The sequence below is a fragment of the Gracilinanus agilis genome, chromosome 1, assembly GCF_016433145.1.
Source record: "Gracilinanus agilis isolate LMUSP501 chromosome 1, AgileGrace, whole genome shotgun sequence".
NCBI lineage: Eukaryota > Metazoa > Chordata > Mammalia > Didelphimorphia > Didelphidae > Gracilinanus > Gracilinanus agilis.
This window is the reverse complement of record NC_058130.1, coordinates 334,133,477-334,154,697: the sequence shown is the minus strand read 5'-3', so window position 1 is coordinate 334,154,697 and position 21,221 is coordinate 334,133,477. Positions and strand designations below refer to the sequence as shown.

The 21,221-nt window shown below is 36.9% G+C and overlaps 1 protein-coding gene across 1 annotated transcript in view; it reads right to left on the bottom strand.

Moving 5' to 3' along the window:
• The window catches only part of MCCC2 (methylcrotonyl-CoA carboxylase subunit 2), a 124,498-nt gene that overhangs the window by 90,496 nt on the left and 12,781 nt on the right, over positions 1-21,221 (bottom strand). Inside the window, exons 2-5 of the mRNA XM_044662988.1 lie at positions 13,382-13,448; positions 7,745-7,829; positions 5,809-5,910; positions 1,432-1,559 (exon numbers count right to left, since the gene is read on the bottom strand). Of these exons, the coding sequence (XP_044518923.1) occupies positions 1,432-1,559; positions 5,809-5,910; positions 7,745-7,829; positions 13,382-13,448 (382 nt within the window). The remainder of the gene's footprint in view (positions 1-1,431; positions 1,560-5,808; positions 5,911-7,744; positions 7,830-13,381; positions 13,449-21,221) is intronic.

The following is a 21,221-nucleotide window of genomic DNA, read 5'->3' as shown; positions in this document are numbered from 1 at the left end:
TTTTAATACTAAAATCTTAGGCTTGTCAAGCATTCAGATGAGGAGTTTTTAATCTGGCTAGATGCTAGACCTGGAGTCAGGAGGATTCATCTTCATGAGTTTGAATCCAACCTCAGACACTTACTAGATATGTGACCATAGGCAAGTCACTTAAACCTTAATTTCCTCATTTGTCAATTAAGTTAGAGAAGGAAATGGTGAACCACTCTAGTATCTTTGTCAGGAAAACCTCAAATGGGATCATGAAGAGTTAGACTGAAAAATTATATTTTAATATAACTGGTTTCCTTTGTAGTCTTTTATATTGTATTTTATTTATTTAAAAATAATATTTTAAAAAGGGATCTACCGAACCCCTGATTTGGAGCTTAACAATGTACATTTTCAATAATCTGAGTAGCAAAAGCCTCATCAGATTAGAAAATGAGGGGATGTCCCTTGATTGGGAAATGGCTAAACAAATGGTGGTACATGATGACAATGAATACTATTGTGCTATAAGGAATGATTTCTATAAGAACTAGAAGGACCTCCATGAACTGATACAGAGTAAAATGAGCAGAACCAGAAGAACAATATATACAGTAACTGAAACATTTTGGGACCATCAAAATTTGCTACTAATAGCCATTGATCCAGGATAATCCCAAGGAATTTCTGAGAAAGAATGCTATCCACTTCTAGAGAAAGAACTGTGGGGGTAGAAAGGCAGAAGAAAAACATATGATTTATTACTTGTTTATATGAGTATATGATTTGGGGTTTGGGTTTTAAAAGATTACTCAATCACAAAAATGAATAATATAGAAATTGGTATTGAGTGATAATACATGTGTAACTCAGTGGAATTGCTTGTCAGATCCAGGAAGGGGGAGAGAAAAGGCGAGGGAGGGAACATGAATCATGTAATCATGGAAAAATATTTTTAAATTTAATATATAACAAAATAAAAATAATTTTAAAATAAATTATATATTTTTTTAAATCTCATCAGGCTTTAAGAGTATCAGCAATTAGAAAGTTAATGACTTCAGTCATTCACTCAACAATCACTGAGTATCTACTATGTGAATGGCACTGTGCTGGATGTTGTTGGGAATAACATGAAAAATATGACCCAAATTCCCTGCCTTCATGGAGCTAAAAGTCTCAGATGGAAGATAAGGAATGCTCACAAATAACTATAAAATAATATGAAAGTCAACTAAAGGGAAGTACCAATGCTAAGACAGAGTAAAGTTAGATATGAAAGAAGGAAGAAATCAGAAAAGTCTTTGTGGAGGAGAAGATTCAGAATGCCCCACGCTGATGGAGGCCAGTGTTTCAGAAATCTCCACTGACAGTAACATAGATATGTGGACTCTTTAATCTGAATTTTTCTTTCATTTACATTTCTGAATATTATTCGTGATCTCACTGTTGCTGACTTACCTAAGTACAAGCAAGGGAGCTTGTTTTCCAAGGCAATTTCTTGGGCACGTAAGTGTTTTTTCACTGTCACTGGGTAATAGGTTCCACCTTTGACAGTGGCATCATTGGCAACAATTAGGCATTCCACTCTGAAAGGCACAATGTCAACAGAACATCAAAAGTTTCTGTAAAATTAAAGGCCAATTTCACTTTATCATTACAGGTTATCCTATCACTGCTATTCATTTCAATTCAATAATTACATATTAAATGCCTCTGCCCAGGCCCTCCCTTAGACCTAGAATGGCAAATGTATTCTCTTCTATTTCTGTCTTCCCCAGAGAAGTGAAGCTCCTTGACAAAAGAGACTTCATCCTTCTTTGTAAGTGTATCACCAGGACCTAGCATGGTATAAGTACTTAATTAATGTTTATTTACTGACTGAAAAAAGTGCCTATTATATGCAAGATATGATAAGAGTAAAGGTTAGAAAGAAAGAGCTTTCATGTCCATGCTCTCAGAGGAACTTAATGGAAGGCAAGGACAACAATATAATTAAAACAACAATAATATTTCATATCTACATAACATTTTAGATTTATAAAACACTTTACATATGTAATCCCAGTTGATTCTCACAAAAATCTCATCAGGTTGCTGCTACTGCATCTTCATTCTACAGATGAGGAAACTGAGATTAAGCATGGTTAAAAGGCATGCCCAGGGTCACACAGCTGGCCAGGGATGGGGCTAGGGGGCCCACAGGGCAAGAAAGTCATTTTGGCTGAACTAGAGTACAAGTAGGAGAATAATGTAAAATATAATAATAAGATAGATTGGGATTAGATTATAAAGGGATTTAAAATCCAAACAGAGGAGTTTATACTTGATCTTAGAGAAAAAGGAGAGCCATGGAGCTTATTGAGTAAAAAGGGAATAACATGGTCAGATTGGGTATTGGGAAAATCACTCTGATAGGATTGTAGAGGAAGGACTGGAATATGGAGGGGCTGATGATAGGAGACCAGTTAAGAGACTATTGAAACACTCTAGGTAAGAGGTGAAAGAGCCCATATTAGAGGGATAGCTATGTGATGGGAGCAAAGGAGATATTATGAGAGATGTTGTGGAAAAAGATAATATTTGGCAACCAACTGTAGATGTAGGGTGAAGGAGAATGAGGAGTCAAAGGAAATGCTGGGGTTGTAAATTAGATTAGAAGAATGGTGGTGCCCCCAAAAGAAATAGTTAAGTTTGGGAGAGGAGAGAATTTGAGGGAAGAGTTTTATTGTGAATATGCTGAGTTTGAAAGACTTACGGAATATTCAATTAGAGTCTAATAGGTAGCTTATTATATGAGATTACAGTTTAGGAGAGAGTAATACTGAACAGACACAGATTTGGGAGTTATCTGCATAGAAATGATAATGATTTCCATAGAAGCTGACAAGGTTACCAAGTAAAAAAATAGAGAGAGAAGAGAGCCCAAAGTAGAGACTTGAGTTCACCTACGGTCAGAGAAAGCAGGGTTAACATGGATGATGAAAGAGTAGTCTTGAGAAGAAACCCTTAGGCAGTTAGGAAGAGAATCAAGAAAGAAGAGTGCCACAAATATTTAAAGAGGAGTACCCAGGAAGAGAAGGTAGTGAAAAGTATTAAATGTTGCACTGAGGTAAAGAAGGACTAAAATCTGATCAACCAACAGATGTAGCAATCAAGAGATTATTGGTAACATTGGAGAAAGCAGTTTCTAATTAATGATGGAAGTTAGAAGCCAGACTGCAAAAGTCAGAGAAGGGAATGAGAGAAGAGAAAGTGAAAGCAATGAAGGTAGAGCTTTTCCCCAAAATTTAGCTATGAAAGGGAAGAGAGATCTAGGAATTTAGCTCTAAGAGGTTAAGGATGGAGGACATTTGGGTATATTTATAGGTACCAGGGAAGAAGCAGATAAGATAAAATCAGTAGATAAGAAGAGAATGAATAGGAAGGATGAGTGGATGTCCATGGGAGCCATCTTCAAGACAAGCCAGCAAGATAAGATAAAAGGTGCATCAATCAATCAACAAGCATTTATTAGAAGACTACTATGTGTCAGAGCACTGTACTAAGTGCTGGGGATAAAAAGATGAAAGTAAGACAATTGATGCCCTCAAGGAGCTTACATTCTATTGAGAGGTACAACCTATTTGCAGCTATATAAATACATGCACACAAAATTTGGAATGATTACACTGTGGTAGAGATGAATAACTAGAGTGACGCGGGACTGTCTTCTTTAATAAAGTGGCACTTTTCCAGAGTCAGAGACTCCATATGGTAGAGGTGAAAAAATGAGAGCATTCCAGGCATGGTGGTAGCATAAGACAGAATATATGGGGAACAGCAAGTAGGCCAATTTATCTCAAATGTGGAAATGTGAACAGGAATAATGTACAATCATTCTGGAACTAAAGGATGGAGGCAGTCAGTGTAGGTGTTTTGTGTTTATCCTAAAGGTGACAAGAAATCACTGAAGATTCCTAAATAGGAGATTTATCTGGTCAGTTCTGTACTTTTGGAATAGCAATTTGGCAGCTGTGGAAGATAGACTGGAGGGGAGAGATTGAATGAAAAAATGCAGGGTATCTAATCTGGTCTTCCACTGCTAATTCAGATTAGTATGAAAAAATTATGGAGAGGATTAGGACAGCAAGTTAATAGTAGAAACTGAGTGAACCATACTGACTCCATCTTGTGACAATTCAGGAGCTGGTTTAGTTCCCTTTCTATTCAGTTATAAGCATAGTCAAATTCTGTCCTGTGAGAAAACTTAATCCAGTTGTGAGAATTGAGAGAAAACCTCAGTGCATTGTTTGAAGCCAGTCATGCATGGCTGAGAAATTGGACAACCTAGGCCTGCTGTTTAGAAACCCTTAACCAAGAACCTAAGTTATGTCGACCAGAAAGGCAGTCAGATACTGTAAAAGATGGGGTACCAGGGATGTTAAAATGTGACCTAAATGGTTTGTGGGTACACACACTGGGTTGAAGGAGACAGGACCAAACAGGATAGGGAGACCAGGGTTCACTGCTAAGCTTGTAACTGCCAAGAATGGCAGTTAGGCCAATGGTCACCCAGCTCACCACTAGGCCAGGGACTATGGAACCAGCACGCAAGGTAAAGGTTTTTAACAGTTTAATTGTGAGTAACTAAAATAAAGATGGGATTAGGGGATTCTGCGCTTGAAAACCTAAAGGGCAAATCACATGGACAAGGGGAGGACTTGACTACTCTAATCTAATTGACCTAAGCCAAGCAGGGACCAAAAGAGCAGTACCGGAGTCACTGGGAAGGCTGCTTCAAACCTGGTTCCCGCCAGGTTTGACCAGCACAGCTAAAGGGCCTGAGGGTGGCTTTGAGGGTTCTCACACGGTAATCCAAAGATGATCACAGGATGTCAAGAGCCAAGGTGGTCCAACGTACCCAAGTAGAGAGAGTGTGCTTGAGATGCTGTCCACCAGATCCCAAACCCCTTCTCCACTTGGTGCAGCTCTGTAGGTCTTGTCTACTTGCTGAAAGCCTCCACCACCCAGGATCCCAGGGAATCTTTTTGCAGGTTTTCCTTAACTCTGAGATCTCCCAGGGCTAGCAACAGTTTGTGCCAACCACTAATGGAGTCTCTCTCAGAGCACAAGCCCTACTTCCTGCTCCTTCATTCCATCTTGGAATCCTCCAGCCCTTCCTGCTAGGTCCAACACTATTGCTAAATAAATTACTAAATAAACCCTCACAACAATACTAAGACTGCTATAAGGAGCTTTCTCATAACAGTACATCTCAAGAAAACCCCATATCTTATGCAAAAACTGTCCCCATATTAATCAATCAGTTACTGTTTCCATGTACCTTTGTTTACATATACTTGGGAAGAAGTGAGATACCTCTTTTCCTGACTTCAGGGAATTGTACTTGCTCTCTCTCCTAACATGGAAAATCCCTCATCTTTCATCTGATTAGAAATCAGATTACCTAATGTTACATTGTTTCTTTTTAATTAATTGGTCTTACTGATTAATTGTTTTTAATGTATAATAGTCTATCTCCCTTTGTATTTGGGGTGCAGCCCTAATCTGAGAAAGAACTTTGGTCCTGATTTGTTGGATAATTGGCATTCATTGCTTAATAAATTAATAAGCTCAGAAGATCAAACCTTTGTTTCCTCAATCAATCCATCTTTTGCTTGTTACTCTATAGAAAGGAAAGAAGAATTTTGAGATGCAAATACCTTTTGTTTTGAAAGAATCTCTGGTTGACATAAATTCTACAAATCTATGGAAAGCAAAGTCCTAGATATCTTGACCCCATGAAAATTTTTTTTCATGAGAACCTATACAGTAGAATCCACATAGTGTCCTTACCCTGAAACTCGGCCAATGCCCGTAATAATTCCGGCTGCTGGGACTTCTTCTTTACCATACAACTGGTAACCTGCAAACTGAGAAAACTCCAAGAATGGAGATCTGCAGGGAGGAAAGGGATGTAACATAAATTACTGTCACTAAACAAGGGTAACACGTAAAAAAAAATTCCAATGTAATAGGAATTTTTAATTGCTACTCTTCAAATATATGCCTTTAATATATTATAAAGAAACTTCATAGATCCAAGCTTTTGGAATAAGAACTATTTAACAAAAACTGCAGGGAAAATTGGAAAATGGTATGGCAGAAGCTAGGTATAGACCAATATCTCACAACTTATGCCAAGATAAGATAAAAATGGATATATGATTTAGATATAAAGAGTGATACCATATGTAAATTAGGGGAATACAGAATAGATTACCTGGCAAATCTTTGGAGAAAGGAAGAAATTTATGACCAAATGAGAGTATAATATACAAAATGAATAATTTTGAACTTAAATTAAAATGCTTTTGTACAAACAAAACTAATGTAACCAAGATTAGAAGGGAAACAACAAACTGGGGAAAAAATTTATAATAAATGTCTCTGATAAAGGTCTCATTTCTCAATTTTAGAGAGAATTCTTTAAGTCAAATTTATAAAAATATAAGCCATTCCCCAACTGACAGTCAAAGGATATGAATAGTCAATTTTCAGATGAAGAAATCAAAGCTATCAATAATTATATGAAAAAATGTTCTAAATCACTCTTAATTAGAAAAATGCAAATTAAAAAATAACACTGAAGTACCATCTCATACCTAGCAGATTGGCCAATATGGAAAGTGGTAAATGCTGGAAGGGATGTGGCAAAATTGGGTAATTGTTGGTGGAGTCATTAACTGATCCAACCATTCTGGAGGGTTGGAACTATGCTCAAAGCAGGGGTCAGCAACGTATGGCTCTCTAGCCATATCTGGCTCCACCTCCCAACTGGCCAGTCCGGGCAGAGCCCCAGGATGTGCCCCAGGGAGCCCTTCAGCCCCCACCCCATATTCCAGTGCCTTCCCCCTCCATCTCCTTCCACAGGCGTTTATGGCTCTCACATCCAAAAAGGTTGCCCAAAGGGCTATAAAACTGTGCATACTCTTGATCTGGTAATACCAGTCCTGAGTCTGTATCCCAATGAGATAATAAAAAAGGGGAAAGGACCTACTTATACAAAAATATTTATAGCAATTCTTTTTGTGGTGGCAAAGAACTGATAATTGAGGGTATGTCCATCAACTGGGGAATGGCTGAACAAATTGTGGTACATGCTGGTGGTGGAATACTATTGTGCTATAAGAAATGACAAGCAAGATGATTTCAGAAAAAGCTGGGAAAATCTGCAGAAACTGATGCAGAGCAAAATAAGCAGAACTGGGAGAACACTGTACACAACAATAGCAACACTGGACAATGATTATCTGTGAAAAACTGACTATTCTCAGCAATGCAATGATCTGGGACAATCCTGAAAGACTTATGCCAGGAAATGCTATCCACCACCAGAGGAAAAAACTGTTGGACTCCTCTTTTCATATCAGTGTATTTATGGTTTTATTTTGGGGTTTTGGTTGTGTATGAGTTTGTTCTTACCACAATAACCAATATGGAAGTATGTTTTGCATGGCAATAAAAATAAAACTTTAAAAAAAGTAATTTCCAAATGAAAGTAAGAATTATAATTTATTTGTTAAAAAATCAATTATAATAGAAATGAAACCCCACTAAGATTAATTAGACAATTAGTAAACATGTAGTAAGCAACTATTTTGTCCTAGGAAATGTGCAAAATGTAGGGATACAAAAAATGGAAAAAATCAGTCCCTGTTCTCAATTATACCACAAAGCCAACCATTTCTAATAACAATATGAATTAGGAGACACTTAAAAATATACTAACCCTGGATCTAGGAGTCTGTTGATTCTTTCTCTAGGTAATAGTTTTCCTCTTGATAAGTGAAGTTTCCGTGCTTTCTCCCCACCTCCTATGACAATTAAATCAGTCATTAGCATTATAATAACTGCCATTTATATGGCTCTTTAATGCATGCAAAACACTCAACATCTATTTTCATTTGATCCTCACAACTGACTCCTCTATAAAGTAGGTACAGGTAAAATCTTCTTTTTTTACACATGAGAAAAATGAAGTGAGGCTTAAAGATTTTAAGTGACTTGCGCTTGATAATGCACCCAGTGTCAGATGTAGAAATGAAACCCAAATGAACCCCCTTCTGCTTCTATACTGCCTCTCCCCACAATAGAGTAGATCCTTCAGGCTACTGTCTATATTTAATATAGTATTTTAGATAAAAACCTAATGGTTCTTTTTAAAAGCTTAAGATATCTCATAGGGAGATGGTTAATACTGGCAATTACTTCTTTTTATTATAAACTATTGGCTTCTGAAGTTCACTGTAATTTCTCCACTACAATGGAAAACCAAATTTTCCAACATATTTTTTGCCTTCTTCCCCTGTAATACCTTTGCATTGAAATCAGAGAGTAATATTTCACATATATATTATGTATATATGCATGGATATTTGAGATATGTATATATGCATGGATATTTGAGATATATTTTGACATATTTTATATATGTGTGTATGTGAATATAAGAGAAAGAGAGAAAAAGAGAGAGAGTGTGTGTGTGTGTTTGCATATGTGTGTGTAAAAAATGGTGATTTCATTTGGAGGGTATGATAAAGTTTTTCAAAGACTTACTTTACCTCCTTGTCCTCTTAGAACCAATGTTGATAGATAATCTGCAATTACTTTTTTGGTGGTTCTTTTGCAAATGTTTATCATGAACACTCAGGACATGAAAGAATGTTTCTTCTAAGTCTTTGGATGTATAATAAAAACAATTCCATTAACTTCTCTAGCCTAAGGGCAGCCTGTGAGCTATTCCTCCACTATAACTTCCTTTTGCCTTCTGATTTCACTTATGCCAAGAATATAAAATTTGATATGACTCAGGTCCTCTTGTTGTTGAGTTACTGGTCTCTGGAGAAGAATCTTACTTTTGAAGTTCTAAAAGCTAAGTTAAAGCTTCTGCAAAGTCTCAAAATCACACAACTGTTAGCACAATTTTCTCCTTCCTACCACATCCTTACAGAAACAAAAGGAAACTGTACAGAGGTCCATTTTATATTCACATGAAGCTAACAACTTCTCAAAATATGGGCCTATATTTCTTCTCTAAGTCAAAATCCTAGAAAAAAATGACTATACTTATTGCCTCTGCTTCATCTCCTCTGATTTCTCAAATTTCTCAAGTTTTTGGCTTATAATCTACCAAACTGACACATCTCTCTCTCCAAAGATATCAATGATGGCTAAATCCAAGGACCTTTTCTCAGGTCTGATCTTCCTTGATTTCTCACTAGTATCAGATACTGCTATCTACCCTCTCATCCTACCAGGGTTTTGGTAACCTTGCACTCTGAGTTCTCCTCTCATCTATCTGGCCCACTTCTGTTTCTTGACTGATTCATTATGTACATCTCCCCCACTAAGTGAATGCCCAGGAAGGTTCTGTCCTGAGAGTTAGAGCAGTAGAGTGGCAAGTGTGCTAGTGCTGGAACTGCAGTCAGAGAACCTGAGTTCCAACCTCAGCTCTACCATAAATTGGCTGTGTGACCTTGGACAAATCATTGAATCTCTTCAGGATTCAAATGTCTTCATCTCTAAAATGAGAAGACTGGTGATCTCTAAGGAATCTCCTCCAACTCTCAATCTATGACTTCTGATCTTTTCTCTCTTTATATCTTCTCTTTCGGAAATCTCATAAACTCTCAAGGATTCATTAATTATCTCTATGCAGATGATTCCATACACCTATATATCCATCTCTATTTTCTCAGGCTCTCAGCAGCACCAACTGCCTATTAGATTTTTCCAGCTGGATATATCTCTAGTTCAACATAACTCATGATCTCTCTTTCTCTCAAAACCTGCACTTCTTCCTATTTCTGAAAAGGACATTATCATCCTTTCAAACACTAAGCTGCACAAACTCAGAATCATCTGTGACTCTGATCATTTGTTAAGTCTTGTTGATTCCACCATAACATCTGTTATATTCATCCCCTTTTCTCTGCTCACAGATACTACCATTTCAGATTCACATTATCTCTCATCTGGACTATTATAACATAACCTCTCCCTGCCTCAAGTCTCTCCCCTTCTCTATTCAACTGCCAAAGCAATATTCCTAAAGCACAGATCTATGCCACTCTACAATTCAAGAAGCTTCAGTGGTTTTCTAGTTCCTATAAGATTAAATATGCACCCCTCTGTCTAACACTAGAAATCCTTCATAAAAGGCTTCTGGCCTATCTTTTCAGATTTATTGTCCATTATTCCACACACTGTGCAACTGGCCACACACTGTACAACTCTAGTCCAACTGGCCTACTTTCCATTGCCAGTACTTGACACTTCATCTCTCACATCTATGCCATTAGAATACAGGACTATACTCAATTTCTGAAGGCTTTCCCTGCTCACCCCTGCCTCCAAAATCTTTTAGATTCCTTTGAAGTTCTCAGCTCAAGTGCCACCTCCAACAGAAGTGCCTTTCCTAATTCCTTCACATTTTCTAATGCCCACTCCCCTATTCATTTGTACATATTGTATTGATTGATCTATGTAAACAGTGTTTCTCTCTAAAAGAATGTAAGCTCCTTAAACGAGTACAATGCCTTGCACATAGAAGACATTTTTAATAAATGCTTGTTGAATGAACAAATTTTCTTTGTGGTCAAAGAATTCATCATGTAAGTGATATTTAAATAGGTATATGATTTGAGGTTTTGGTTTTAAGATTACTCTATTACAAAAATGAATAATGTAGCAATAGATATAGATATCAAGTGATAACATTTGTATAACCCATTGGAATTGCTTGTCAGCTCTGGGAGGAGGGAGGGAAGGGAGAGAATATGAATCATGTAACCATGGAAAAATATTTTTAAAATTTGAAAAATTTTAATAAAAAAAAAATACAAGTGAAAAGACTCCATATTTAGACTGGTCCTCAGAAAACAGACACAGTTTGTTGTTAGGGTTATACTCAAAGCCTTAGTAGCTGGTAGAAAATGCCAGAATCTGTACTTTGCTGGCATAATCTCTGAGAACTCCAGGCCACTTCATACCTTGGTAAGATATTATGATGAGGCAATGCACTTAGGTGCTGCTAATAAATATTTGTTAACTGATTAGCTGGAAAAGCGTTCCTTTTAAGCCTAAATTCCTCAGTGGAATTAGGTAGCAGATCTAAAAGACCACTATCCTTCTTAAATTGTGAACTTCATAAAGGTCAAAATATATGGTAGTTTAGATAAAGTCCAATAAAAAATCCTCTTTCAAGAGATAACCAGAATTTTTTTGGTCTCCCTATAACCACAATGCTGACATATAAAATGGCAATTCAGCAAGCAATAAGCATTAATATTATATGCTTAGCATGTCAGTAAATGAAATTAAATAAAATGCTTAGCTCTAGGGCTTAATAAGGTTTTATTAATAATAAAGTTACAAATAGTTCCTTAAGTAAGTCTTCAAAAAGCAAACCTACAGGCTGAAACATAAGAGACTGTAAATTTAAAAGGAAAGCTGAAACAAAGACAAAAATGACAAAACTGAGGGAGGAAAAGTAAGGGGTAGAGAGAAGAAGAGAACAAAAGTTGAGGAAAAGTTAACCATTCTTCAGAATACTTTCCATTTAACAAAACTTCCCATCAACAAAAACATTTTAGTTCTTTATTCTTAAGTAGCACCTTGAAACTTTTTTTTTTTATTTTAAACCCTTAACTTCTGTGTATTGACTTATAGGTGGAAGAGTGGCAAGGGTAGGCAATGGGGGTCAAGTGACTTGCCCAGGGTCACACAGCTGGGAAGTGTCTTGAGACTGGATTTATACCTAGGACCTCCAGTCAGCACCTTGAAACTTTGATATTTATCAACTATTTTTTTAATTAACAGGGAAAGTTTTATTTTGAAATTAGAAAACACATGTCTTGCAGTGATAGAAAAAAAGGGGGAAAGCTAAAATAAATTACACTAAATGTGTGTATAAAGTAAAATACAAAATGCTAAAAATGAAATAGGAACCTCACAACCTTCTCAACTACCACCCCCCAAAAAAAGTTGATAAATTACAACTATTTAAAGGCCATTAACTGTAGCAGCAATAAGGAAAATCATAAAGTAAGTAAAACATATCTCTCCCATTTTATATCATATCATCCTTTTTCCCTCTTTTGGTGTCCATTCATATCTAGTTTTGCAGATTTCTTCACCCAATTTTGTGAAGCCTGGGTCTGCTCTCCCCACAAGTGTTTCATATTCCTGTCCAAAAGACCAAATAATAAGGCAAAACTATGGACAGGTTAATGGGCTAATGACCCATCCTAAGTAATATAGTGTATTTAAAATTAGCAGGGTTTGGTTTTTTGTTTGTTCATTTGGAGACCATGATTTATTCCAAAGTAGAGGTTATAAAGGCATAGCGTTTGAGTTAGAAGACCCCTTGGAGGTCATTCGGTCTAACATTCACTTTACATGTTAAATGTAAGAGAGAACAGAAACTCACAGAGGAATGGTAACACAAGTAATTGACTTCAGTTCCTACAACTCCAATAGCATTCTTTCTAGGGCAAGGCATTGCTTATAAGTAATTCAATAATATGGCAAAATGAAGTGGCAGATGGATACCTCTTCAAATTATATCATAAAGACACCTCTTACTCTACCTAGGAATAAGTCAGCCTTTAAAAAAATTGTATTTCTTTTCCGACCAATAAATGAACATTTATCAAGTACATGTTACAAAATAAGTTCTTTTTGAATAGAGATTGTTTCATTAATTATTTTTGTATCTCCAGCACCTAGCACAGTACCATGGCAGGCATTTAAATGCTTGTTGATTAACTGACTCTGATATAGTGTGCCAGGCCCTTGGTATACAAAAAGCAAAATCAAAAACTGTTCCTGCCCACAAAAAGCTTACATTCTATTGAGGGAAATAATGCATAAACATATGAATAAATGCAAAACATGTAAAAAGTACAAACTATTTTTGGAAGAGAAATATTAGAAACTGAGGGAAATTAAGAATGGCCTTATATAGGACTAGTAGCACTTTATCTGAGCTTTTAAGGAAGCTAAGTCAAGAGTTAGGAGGGAGCACACCAAAGCCAGGGTAAAGGGACAGAGAAGGAAGACAGGGCTTTCTGAGTGTAGAAGAACAAAGAGACCAATAAGGTTAATACACAGAGAATGTGAAGGAAGATAAGATAAAAAAAAAAAAAGCTTGGAAATAAAGTCTAAGCAGAAATTATGTAGGGTTTGAAATACCAAAGAGAGAAATCTGATCCTAGGAACAACAGGAAGTCACTTCAACTTTTGGGCAGGGGGGAAACATGGTCAGATTTGTGCTTCAGGAACATCACTTTGGCAAGCCTTCAGAGGATGAATTAAAAAGTCAGAAAATTAGATTTTAAAATAAAATAAGTATTGCTATATTTACCTAGTCGGATATGCTCTGTTCGCTCATGAAGTTCAGTTACTAGAGCTTTCATTCGTTCATAGTTTTCCTAGAATGAAGGGGGGAGGAGGAAAGAATTAAAAAGTTATGGGGAAATAGATAAAAGGTCAAAGAATATAATTCTAAGTAATAGTAGTAGATAACATCATCATAGCATTCATATAGCTTTATGAATTTTAAGTTTACAAAGTTCCCATTTGATCTTTATAACAACCCTCTGAAGTAAGCGCTATTTATGCCCCTTTGCAGATGAGGAAAATGACACTCAAAGAGCTTAAATGATCTGACCAAGTTCAAACAACCAGGAAGGCAAGATTTGAACCCAGGTCTCCCTGATTCCAAGTCTGCTGCTGTCTTCATTGTACCACACACCTAAAGAAAATCATTAAAATAATTACAAACTACAATAACAACCACCTTATGAAAGAATGCTCCAAATCACTAATAATAAGTGAAATATAAACCAAAAGAACCATATCATTTTTCTTTCTCCCTGAAATATCCTTCCCTTTCATTCTCTTACTACTGCACTAAGATAAGTTATCATTTAGTCATATGGATAAAAGGCTTTGTTAAACATGCCACAGTTTACAAGGTGATAGTGTGTGTGAAGTGAATCATAATCAAGGACTTGAAAGGACCAAATGTGCATAACAAAACAATTTATAGTTATATAGTGCTTTAAGGTTAACAAAACATGTTTCTCATACATACACTGTGAGGTAACTAGTATGTTGTCCCCACCTTACATATAACTAACAGGTACTAAAAGGTTAAACAATCTTGTCAGGGTCATTCAACTAGTAACATTTAGTAAATATCAGAGGCAGCACTTATTTTAGATCTCCTTATATCACTCGACATCATACCACAGTGTCTCTTGAAAGGCTCTAGAAGGATAGGTAAGAAGACTGAGATAGAGTGGTGGAAGAAAAGGTCAGAAGTATTTTTCCAAAGACATAAAAAGGCAAAAATCAGTCCCTAAGGGGTGAAAGAGTTAAAAAATTGTAGTCAGAAACTAAAGAGCAATCTGAAGTGGACAGGAGGCCAGAAGGCTGAAGGGTAGAAAGTATGTTCCAATTACATATTAAATAAACCTGTTCTTGATGAGTACAAGCCCAGATGGTCAAAAGTATGAATCAAGGGCATAACAATATATTTCCATTATCCATTTAATAGCCCCACATAACACCTAATTAAAAAATTTTGCTTTTCCACTAAGGCAAGAGTGATGTGCAAGACCACCCGCTGTGAAGTTGACTGATCTCTGGGGTGGCTTGCATGAACCCCACCCTCATTCAGAATTGGATTGGGGTGCCCAATACCTCCTCTTATAGGGAAGTCTTGTCCCCAACTCCTGTGGGGTGGCACGACCATCCAGGTCACCCAGTTTTGGGGTGACACCCCCTCAAAGTCTCAGCAGCGTATATTTGGCAGGAGTGGAGAGATAGAAGAGAGTCTCACCTCATAGACTCTCTGTCTCTCTCCTCCATCCCCAACACTGGTGACTGGGTCTCTTTATTATTATAAAGGGAAATGTTGGGGAAGAAGTATCTATTTGTTACATGTGATCATTTTACCGTTTTTAAGAAAGGGGAAGACTGGGGCCCTGTCTATAATGCTTCTCCCGGAATGATAAAACAGTTTCTTACATTCAAGGAGGTACTTTGATTCTTAAGAAATCTGCTCTCAGGCAAATCATTTACTCTCCAGGAGATATTCATAAAATGAGAAGATTGCAATTTGATGATTTCTTAGGTTCATTCCAACTCTAATTATTATGAGGTCCTGGGTTTGAATCTGAACACTTTTTGACCCTGGGACAGCCATTTCTTGCCAATTGCCCAGCCCATACCACTCTCTTCTGCCTTGGAACAGATACTTAGAAACAATTCCAAGACAGAAAGTAAGGGTTTAAAAAAGAAGAAGAAATAGCTTAGAAGAAAAAGCATTAAGCATTTCCTAAGTAATGGCATCCCTGAAAACTAGAAGAGATCAAATACAAGTCAATGATTTTGTTAGATAGAAAGAAATGCTAGCATAAAATATAAGAAAATTTCAGATATTTATATCAATAACTACTAACCTGAAAAGTATCAAGAAGAGATAATTTAAGAATCACTGAACTCCCTGAAAATCATGATTTTTAAATAAAAAATCTTGGACACTCTGGCAGAAATAGCGATTGCTTATAATGGTAAACCAAAAAACTGTATTGGCCTAGAGCAGTAGTTCCCAAACTTTTTTGGCCTACCGCCCCCTTTCCAGAAAAAAATATTACTTAGCACCCCCTGCCACATACTATCACCACCCCCTTACAGTTATTCACCACCCCCAAATGCTCCTGTGGCCATCACCGCCTCCCTGGATCGCTGCAGCACCCACCAGGGGACAGTGGTGCTCACTTTGGGAATCACTGGCCTAGAGGAATCTCTCTTTGTCTCTTTTCCTGAATGCAAATGAGTGATCATGAGCTTCACATTCCTAGCTTGGCAGCAGCCTATGAATTCCAGGGTTCCAGAATTGCAGCTGACTGGCATCAAGAAGAATTTTATGCAAAGGAGAGAATAAACACTGACAGGAAGAGCACTGGAACATTTAAGGCCCTAGTCAAGTCAGTCAACAAGTACCTACCATGTACCAGGCACTGTGCCTTAAGGGCTGGCCCTAGCAGAAGTAGGAAATGATATGAACATCAAGAGCAAGAGCAGGGAAGGGTGTGGGTCCTCAGCACAGGTCCCAGAAGTGATGGCAGGAAGCATGACAGGACTCAATAGAGTGGTAGCAGGTTTCAGCAAGAGCCCAGCAATTGAGTGGGTAGAGATATGGGTCCCAACAAAATAGGGACTGGTATGGACAGTGTTTGCAAAGGCAATTCCAGTGCAGCCTTTTGTTTACTATAATCTAGAACTGACTGGCCCTGCTACATGGCTGCTAATACAGTGCCCAGTAGTCACTAGACAACTCCTCTCCAGGGAGAGTTTATAGGACCAAGGCTCTGAACTAAGAGGTATTATAGCTGCTGGGGCCTGACTAGTATTGCTACAGATTTGAATGCTGCTAGTTGGTCCAGGGAAGCAACTTCAGAGAAACCTCTAATGGGGACATATTTGGCATTTCTAATAATGGAGCTCCCAAAAAGAGTTAAGTCCTTCCTGGTGGGGTAGGGTTGGTAGTACAAAGCAATTCTTCCCATAGATTCTGGCATTTGTACTGGTTACATACAAGAAGGTAATGACCTTTTGATGATCCTGATCCATTTGTATCTGGTATCTATTCCCCAGACTAAGAGACCTCCTAATGTTTCCTACTGAAGAAAGAATGGCAGGAAGAAGGTTTATACTAAGGTATTTAGATGGTTTACCTCAGCCACTAAACTTAAAGTGAAATACAGGGAATAGGCCTCCCTGCACTGGGCCAGCACACACCACTGTCTTAGAGAGCAAAGGTTTATAAAAATAAAGATCTGGGACCTCCTACTCCCTCTTCCTTGAAGTATTCCTACTCACAGTTGATGATATCAATAGTAAGGAACCAGGAAACCTTTGGAGGTAATCAGGATCTCTTCCAGACCAGAGATGGACTAGGAAAGGTTCACAAAGTCCTCAAAACCAAGTTCAATCCCTCCAACTCAGATGAGACATACAGAGCAAAACCCAAAACAGTCTGGGCCTGGTCTATACCCAAATCCAACTGACTTCTAGTACCCCCAGTGTTCTCAACTGCCAGATAAAGAATTTCCCCTGGATGCCCCATGTTCCAGACTCCTGGTCATACCTGTCACTCTTGCATGAAATCTAAAGATTTGCAAAATTACTGTGCAAACTTACTTATATATCAATACTTAATTACCTTATTTCTAATTCTTTACCACTATACTACCCCACACCCATGTTCCTGCATCTTTTTGTGTGTTTTCTCCTCTTTTAAACTGTAAACTCCTTGAGGGCAAAGACGGTCATTCTTTTTATTAATTATACCCTAACGCTTAGCACAGTGCCCTGGCACATTACTCCTGTTACTTAATAAATATTCATTGGACTGAAATGATCCATAATTAGGATCAGTGACTGTACAGGAAGTGACACTGTCTTTGCTTCATAGTTCTATATTTCTTGTTTTTCTCTGGCTCACAGTAACCGCTATATCAGGACACCTACTGAGAGCTACAAAGATTTAGTGCTACCCATCTCAAGAACCAAATCATTTAGATCCAAGGTTCAATCATTCTGAAAAAGGGAAGCAAAGTCTGGGATTTATGGTTATTCCCACACAGTCATCCTTTGAGGAGCAATTATACTACTTGTTGTCTTTCATTTTATTTTTGCTATTTTCTGGTTTTGCTTTTTTTCTCCCAGTGGTATTATTCTCAATGCTTATTTCTGTTGAATAGCCTTCCCCCTGATATGGCTAAATTAACTGTTGAATGATTTGTGAGCATCTAATTATGTTCCACTGTCAGACCTAAACTACCAGAAAATTGGCTAGCCTGGGGCAATCCAACAACATGTCCCATAAATCACTTTTCTAACAATGATTAAGAAACCCTATTTGGAACAACTAGGGACTCAGTGAATAGACCTGGAGACAGGAGGTCCTGGGTTCAAATCTGGACTCAGAACTTCCTAGCTGGGCACATCACTTAACCTCAATTGCCTAAGTCTTAACCACTCTTCTGTCTTAAGATAGAAGATAAAGTTGCATTTTTTAAATCCTATTTCTTACCCTTGGCAACCTGAGTTGTGAAACCTAGCCATTATTGAATATTGATCTCAGAACTTTTCCTCATTTTTACTCTCTTCAAGTTGGTCAAAATATCTGCTTCTTGGCCTGGTAGGCTGTGACAAAGCATCTTGACCAGTTCCTCCCAATCCTTCATCACTGGGTAATCTGGGCAAACTGGGAACTTTTTTTTTCCTCTTTTGTTGTATGCTTAACAATCATTGACAAACACAAACATTTTGAAATATAAAAGAGATCAGGAAAGAAGCTCACATTAAAAACTGTGAATGACTATTATGTACAAAGCCAAGAAGTGGGAACTATTTAAAATCATCAATCTTTTGAAGCCATGCTTTGGTTAGATCTTTCAAAGTTGTTTGATCATTATTGAGGTCAACATGTAATTCAGAGGAAAATTTACAAAAAGTTTCTCTCATAAAGACTTTATTTCTCAAATATAAATAAATGATCAAAGGAAATAAGCAAGTAATTTTCAGTTGAATAAATCAAAGCTAACAATGGTCATATGAAAAAATGTTCTAAATCACTACTGATTAGAAAAATGCAAGTTAAAACCCATTGAGGTTTTTACCTTACACCTATTAGATTAACTAACATGACAAAAAAGGAAAACAACAAATGTTGGAGGGAATATGGAAAAATTGGGACACTAATGGACTGTTGGTGAAGTTATAAAACATTCTGGAGAACAATTTGGAATTATGCCCAAAGGGCTTTAAAACTGTTTGTATTCTATGACTCAGAAGTGCCATTACCAAGTCTGTATTGCAAAGAGATTAAAGAAAAAGGAAAAGGACCCATAAGTACAAAAAATACTTATAGCAATTCTTTTTTTGTGATGGCAAAGAATTGGAAATTGAAAGGATGCCAATCAATTACCTGAACAAGTTGTGGTAAGCAGTATTGTTTTCAGAAAAATCTAGGAAGACTATCTGAACTGATATAAAGTGAAGTGATCAGAACCAGAACACTGTATACAACAGCAGCAATATTTTAACAAGGACTTAGCTATTCTGATCAGTACAGTGATCTAAGGCAGTTCCAAAGGGTTCATGATAAAAAAAAAAAAAAAAAAAGTTCTACCTCCAGAGAGAGAAATGTTGAACTCTTGAGTGCAGACTGAAGCATGTTTTTTTCACTTCCTTTCTATTTCTTGCTTTTTTTCTGGCAATGTGGCTAATATTGAAACCTATCTGGCATGGCTTCATCTGTATAAATGATATCATACTAACTGCCTTCTCAATGGGTGGGAGAGGGAATAGCAGAAAAAAGAGAATTTGAAACTCAAAATTTCAAAAAACAAATGTTAAAAATTGTTTTTACATGTAACTGGAAAAAATAAAATATTTTACACTTAAAATTTTTAAAAAATGCTAAAATATTTTTTAAACAACATGTAAAACCAATATGTAAATTCTGTAGCAATCTACTTAACATCTTCTCCATCTCTGACATTTTGAATCAGAGTGAATTGAGCACACATGTGAAAGAGTTCCTACTGTAGAAAACAAGAATGAATGAATGAATGTGCTTTTATTAAGTGCTTACAATGTGCAAAGTTATAGTAAGGGCTCTACATAACTGTTTGACACTCAGCGATATTCACAAAAAAAGAATGTACTGATTCTACAGACAGAGCGGTAGCCAACAAAGACCTTTTTTTGAAAACTTTCTCCAAGGAATCTACAGTGGAAAGAGCACTGGAGAGTTAAAAGATTAAAAGATTTAAAGTCTGGCTCTTCCACTTACTAGTTTTTAAATCCTAGACAGGTGATTCTACCTATTCTGTGCCCAGATGATTTCAGGCCCCTCTCCATTTTAAAACCAATGACCCTACAAAATTAAGCCAAGAGCTATTGCAGAGCCCATACTGTGCAACATTATAAATTTTTTATGGACAGTGACTGTATCTTATTTTGTAGTTTTGCACTACTTAGCCTGGTTCTAGACAAAAATCTTGTGTCCACTAAAAGTGGATTGGTTGACTGGGGTCCTGCTTCAAAAAGGATTCCAAAATATCAACTATTTGGGATGTCACGCCAACTCCAGCAAAAAGAATGCTCAAAGACAAGCTTCTATCCAAGTCTTGTCTGATTCAGAGATGAATGCTTTTGACTAGAAGAGAATGCTTTTTTACTTAATTTCATAAGCCAAGGTATGCTACAGACATAGCAAATACCTTTGTGTGATACTGGACAAGAAATAAACCTGTAGTAAAACTGATGTAGGGAATTCCCTGATAAAGAAAATCATTCCACAAAATCAAGTCAATTTCTTCTCTGAAATCTAGTCTTAGTTTCCTAGAACACTAAGAGGTTAAAGGACTTAACCTAGGATCACACATTCAGAGTTTTCTTGACTGCAAGGTCAGCTTCCTATCCATTATGCCCAACTGTCACTACTATTTTTTAAAATTGTATACTACTAATTTTTTGTAGTCAGTTTTTACTTTACCAGTACTGAGGTATTTTAAGTCAAAGGAAATCTGACAAGAAGGGTTAATATATCATTATTATTGAGTTAAGAATAACTTTTCATTCTTCTACTTTAAACAAGGATAAGCTTGGGGTAAGAAGTAAATTTTCGACAATTCCATGTACAGTGAGTTCTCAAAGCTGCACTAGTCATTGGTGACGCAAAACATCTCCCACTCAGTCTTGCCAGGCTCAATAAAATTGTAAAAGGAGCAGGAAAGAGATTGGTTAACATCTCCTAAAAATTCTGGAATGCTTCCCACACTTACAACTCATCTCCAATTTGTATTTTTAATTTAAATAGCAAATCAAAGTCTATCTAGACTTTTTTTAACCATTATCCAACCTTCATCCTCAATAACAAATAGGCTTATTCATACAAAAACAGCTACCCACTGCTAAAGAAGGAACTGAGAGTCTGAATGCAGATTGAAACATACCATTCTTCACTTTATTTCCTCCATGAATTTTTCTTTAGTGTGTCATGTGTCTTCTTTCACAACAAGAGGAACATGGAAATATGTATTGTATAACTCATATAAAATCTATATCATATTAACTGCCATCTCAGATGAGAGGCAGAGAAAACAGATCAAAAAATGTCA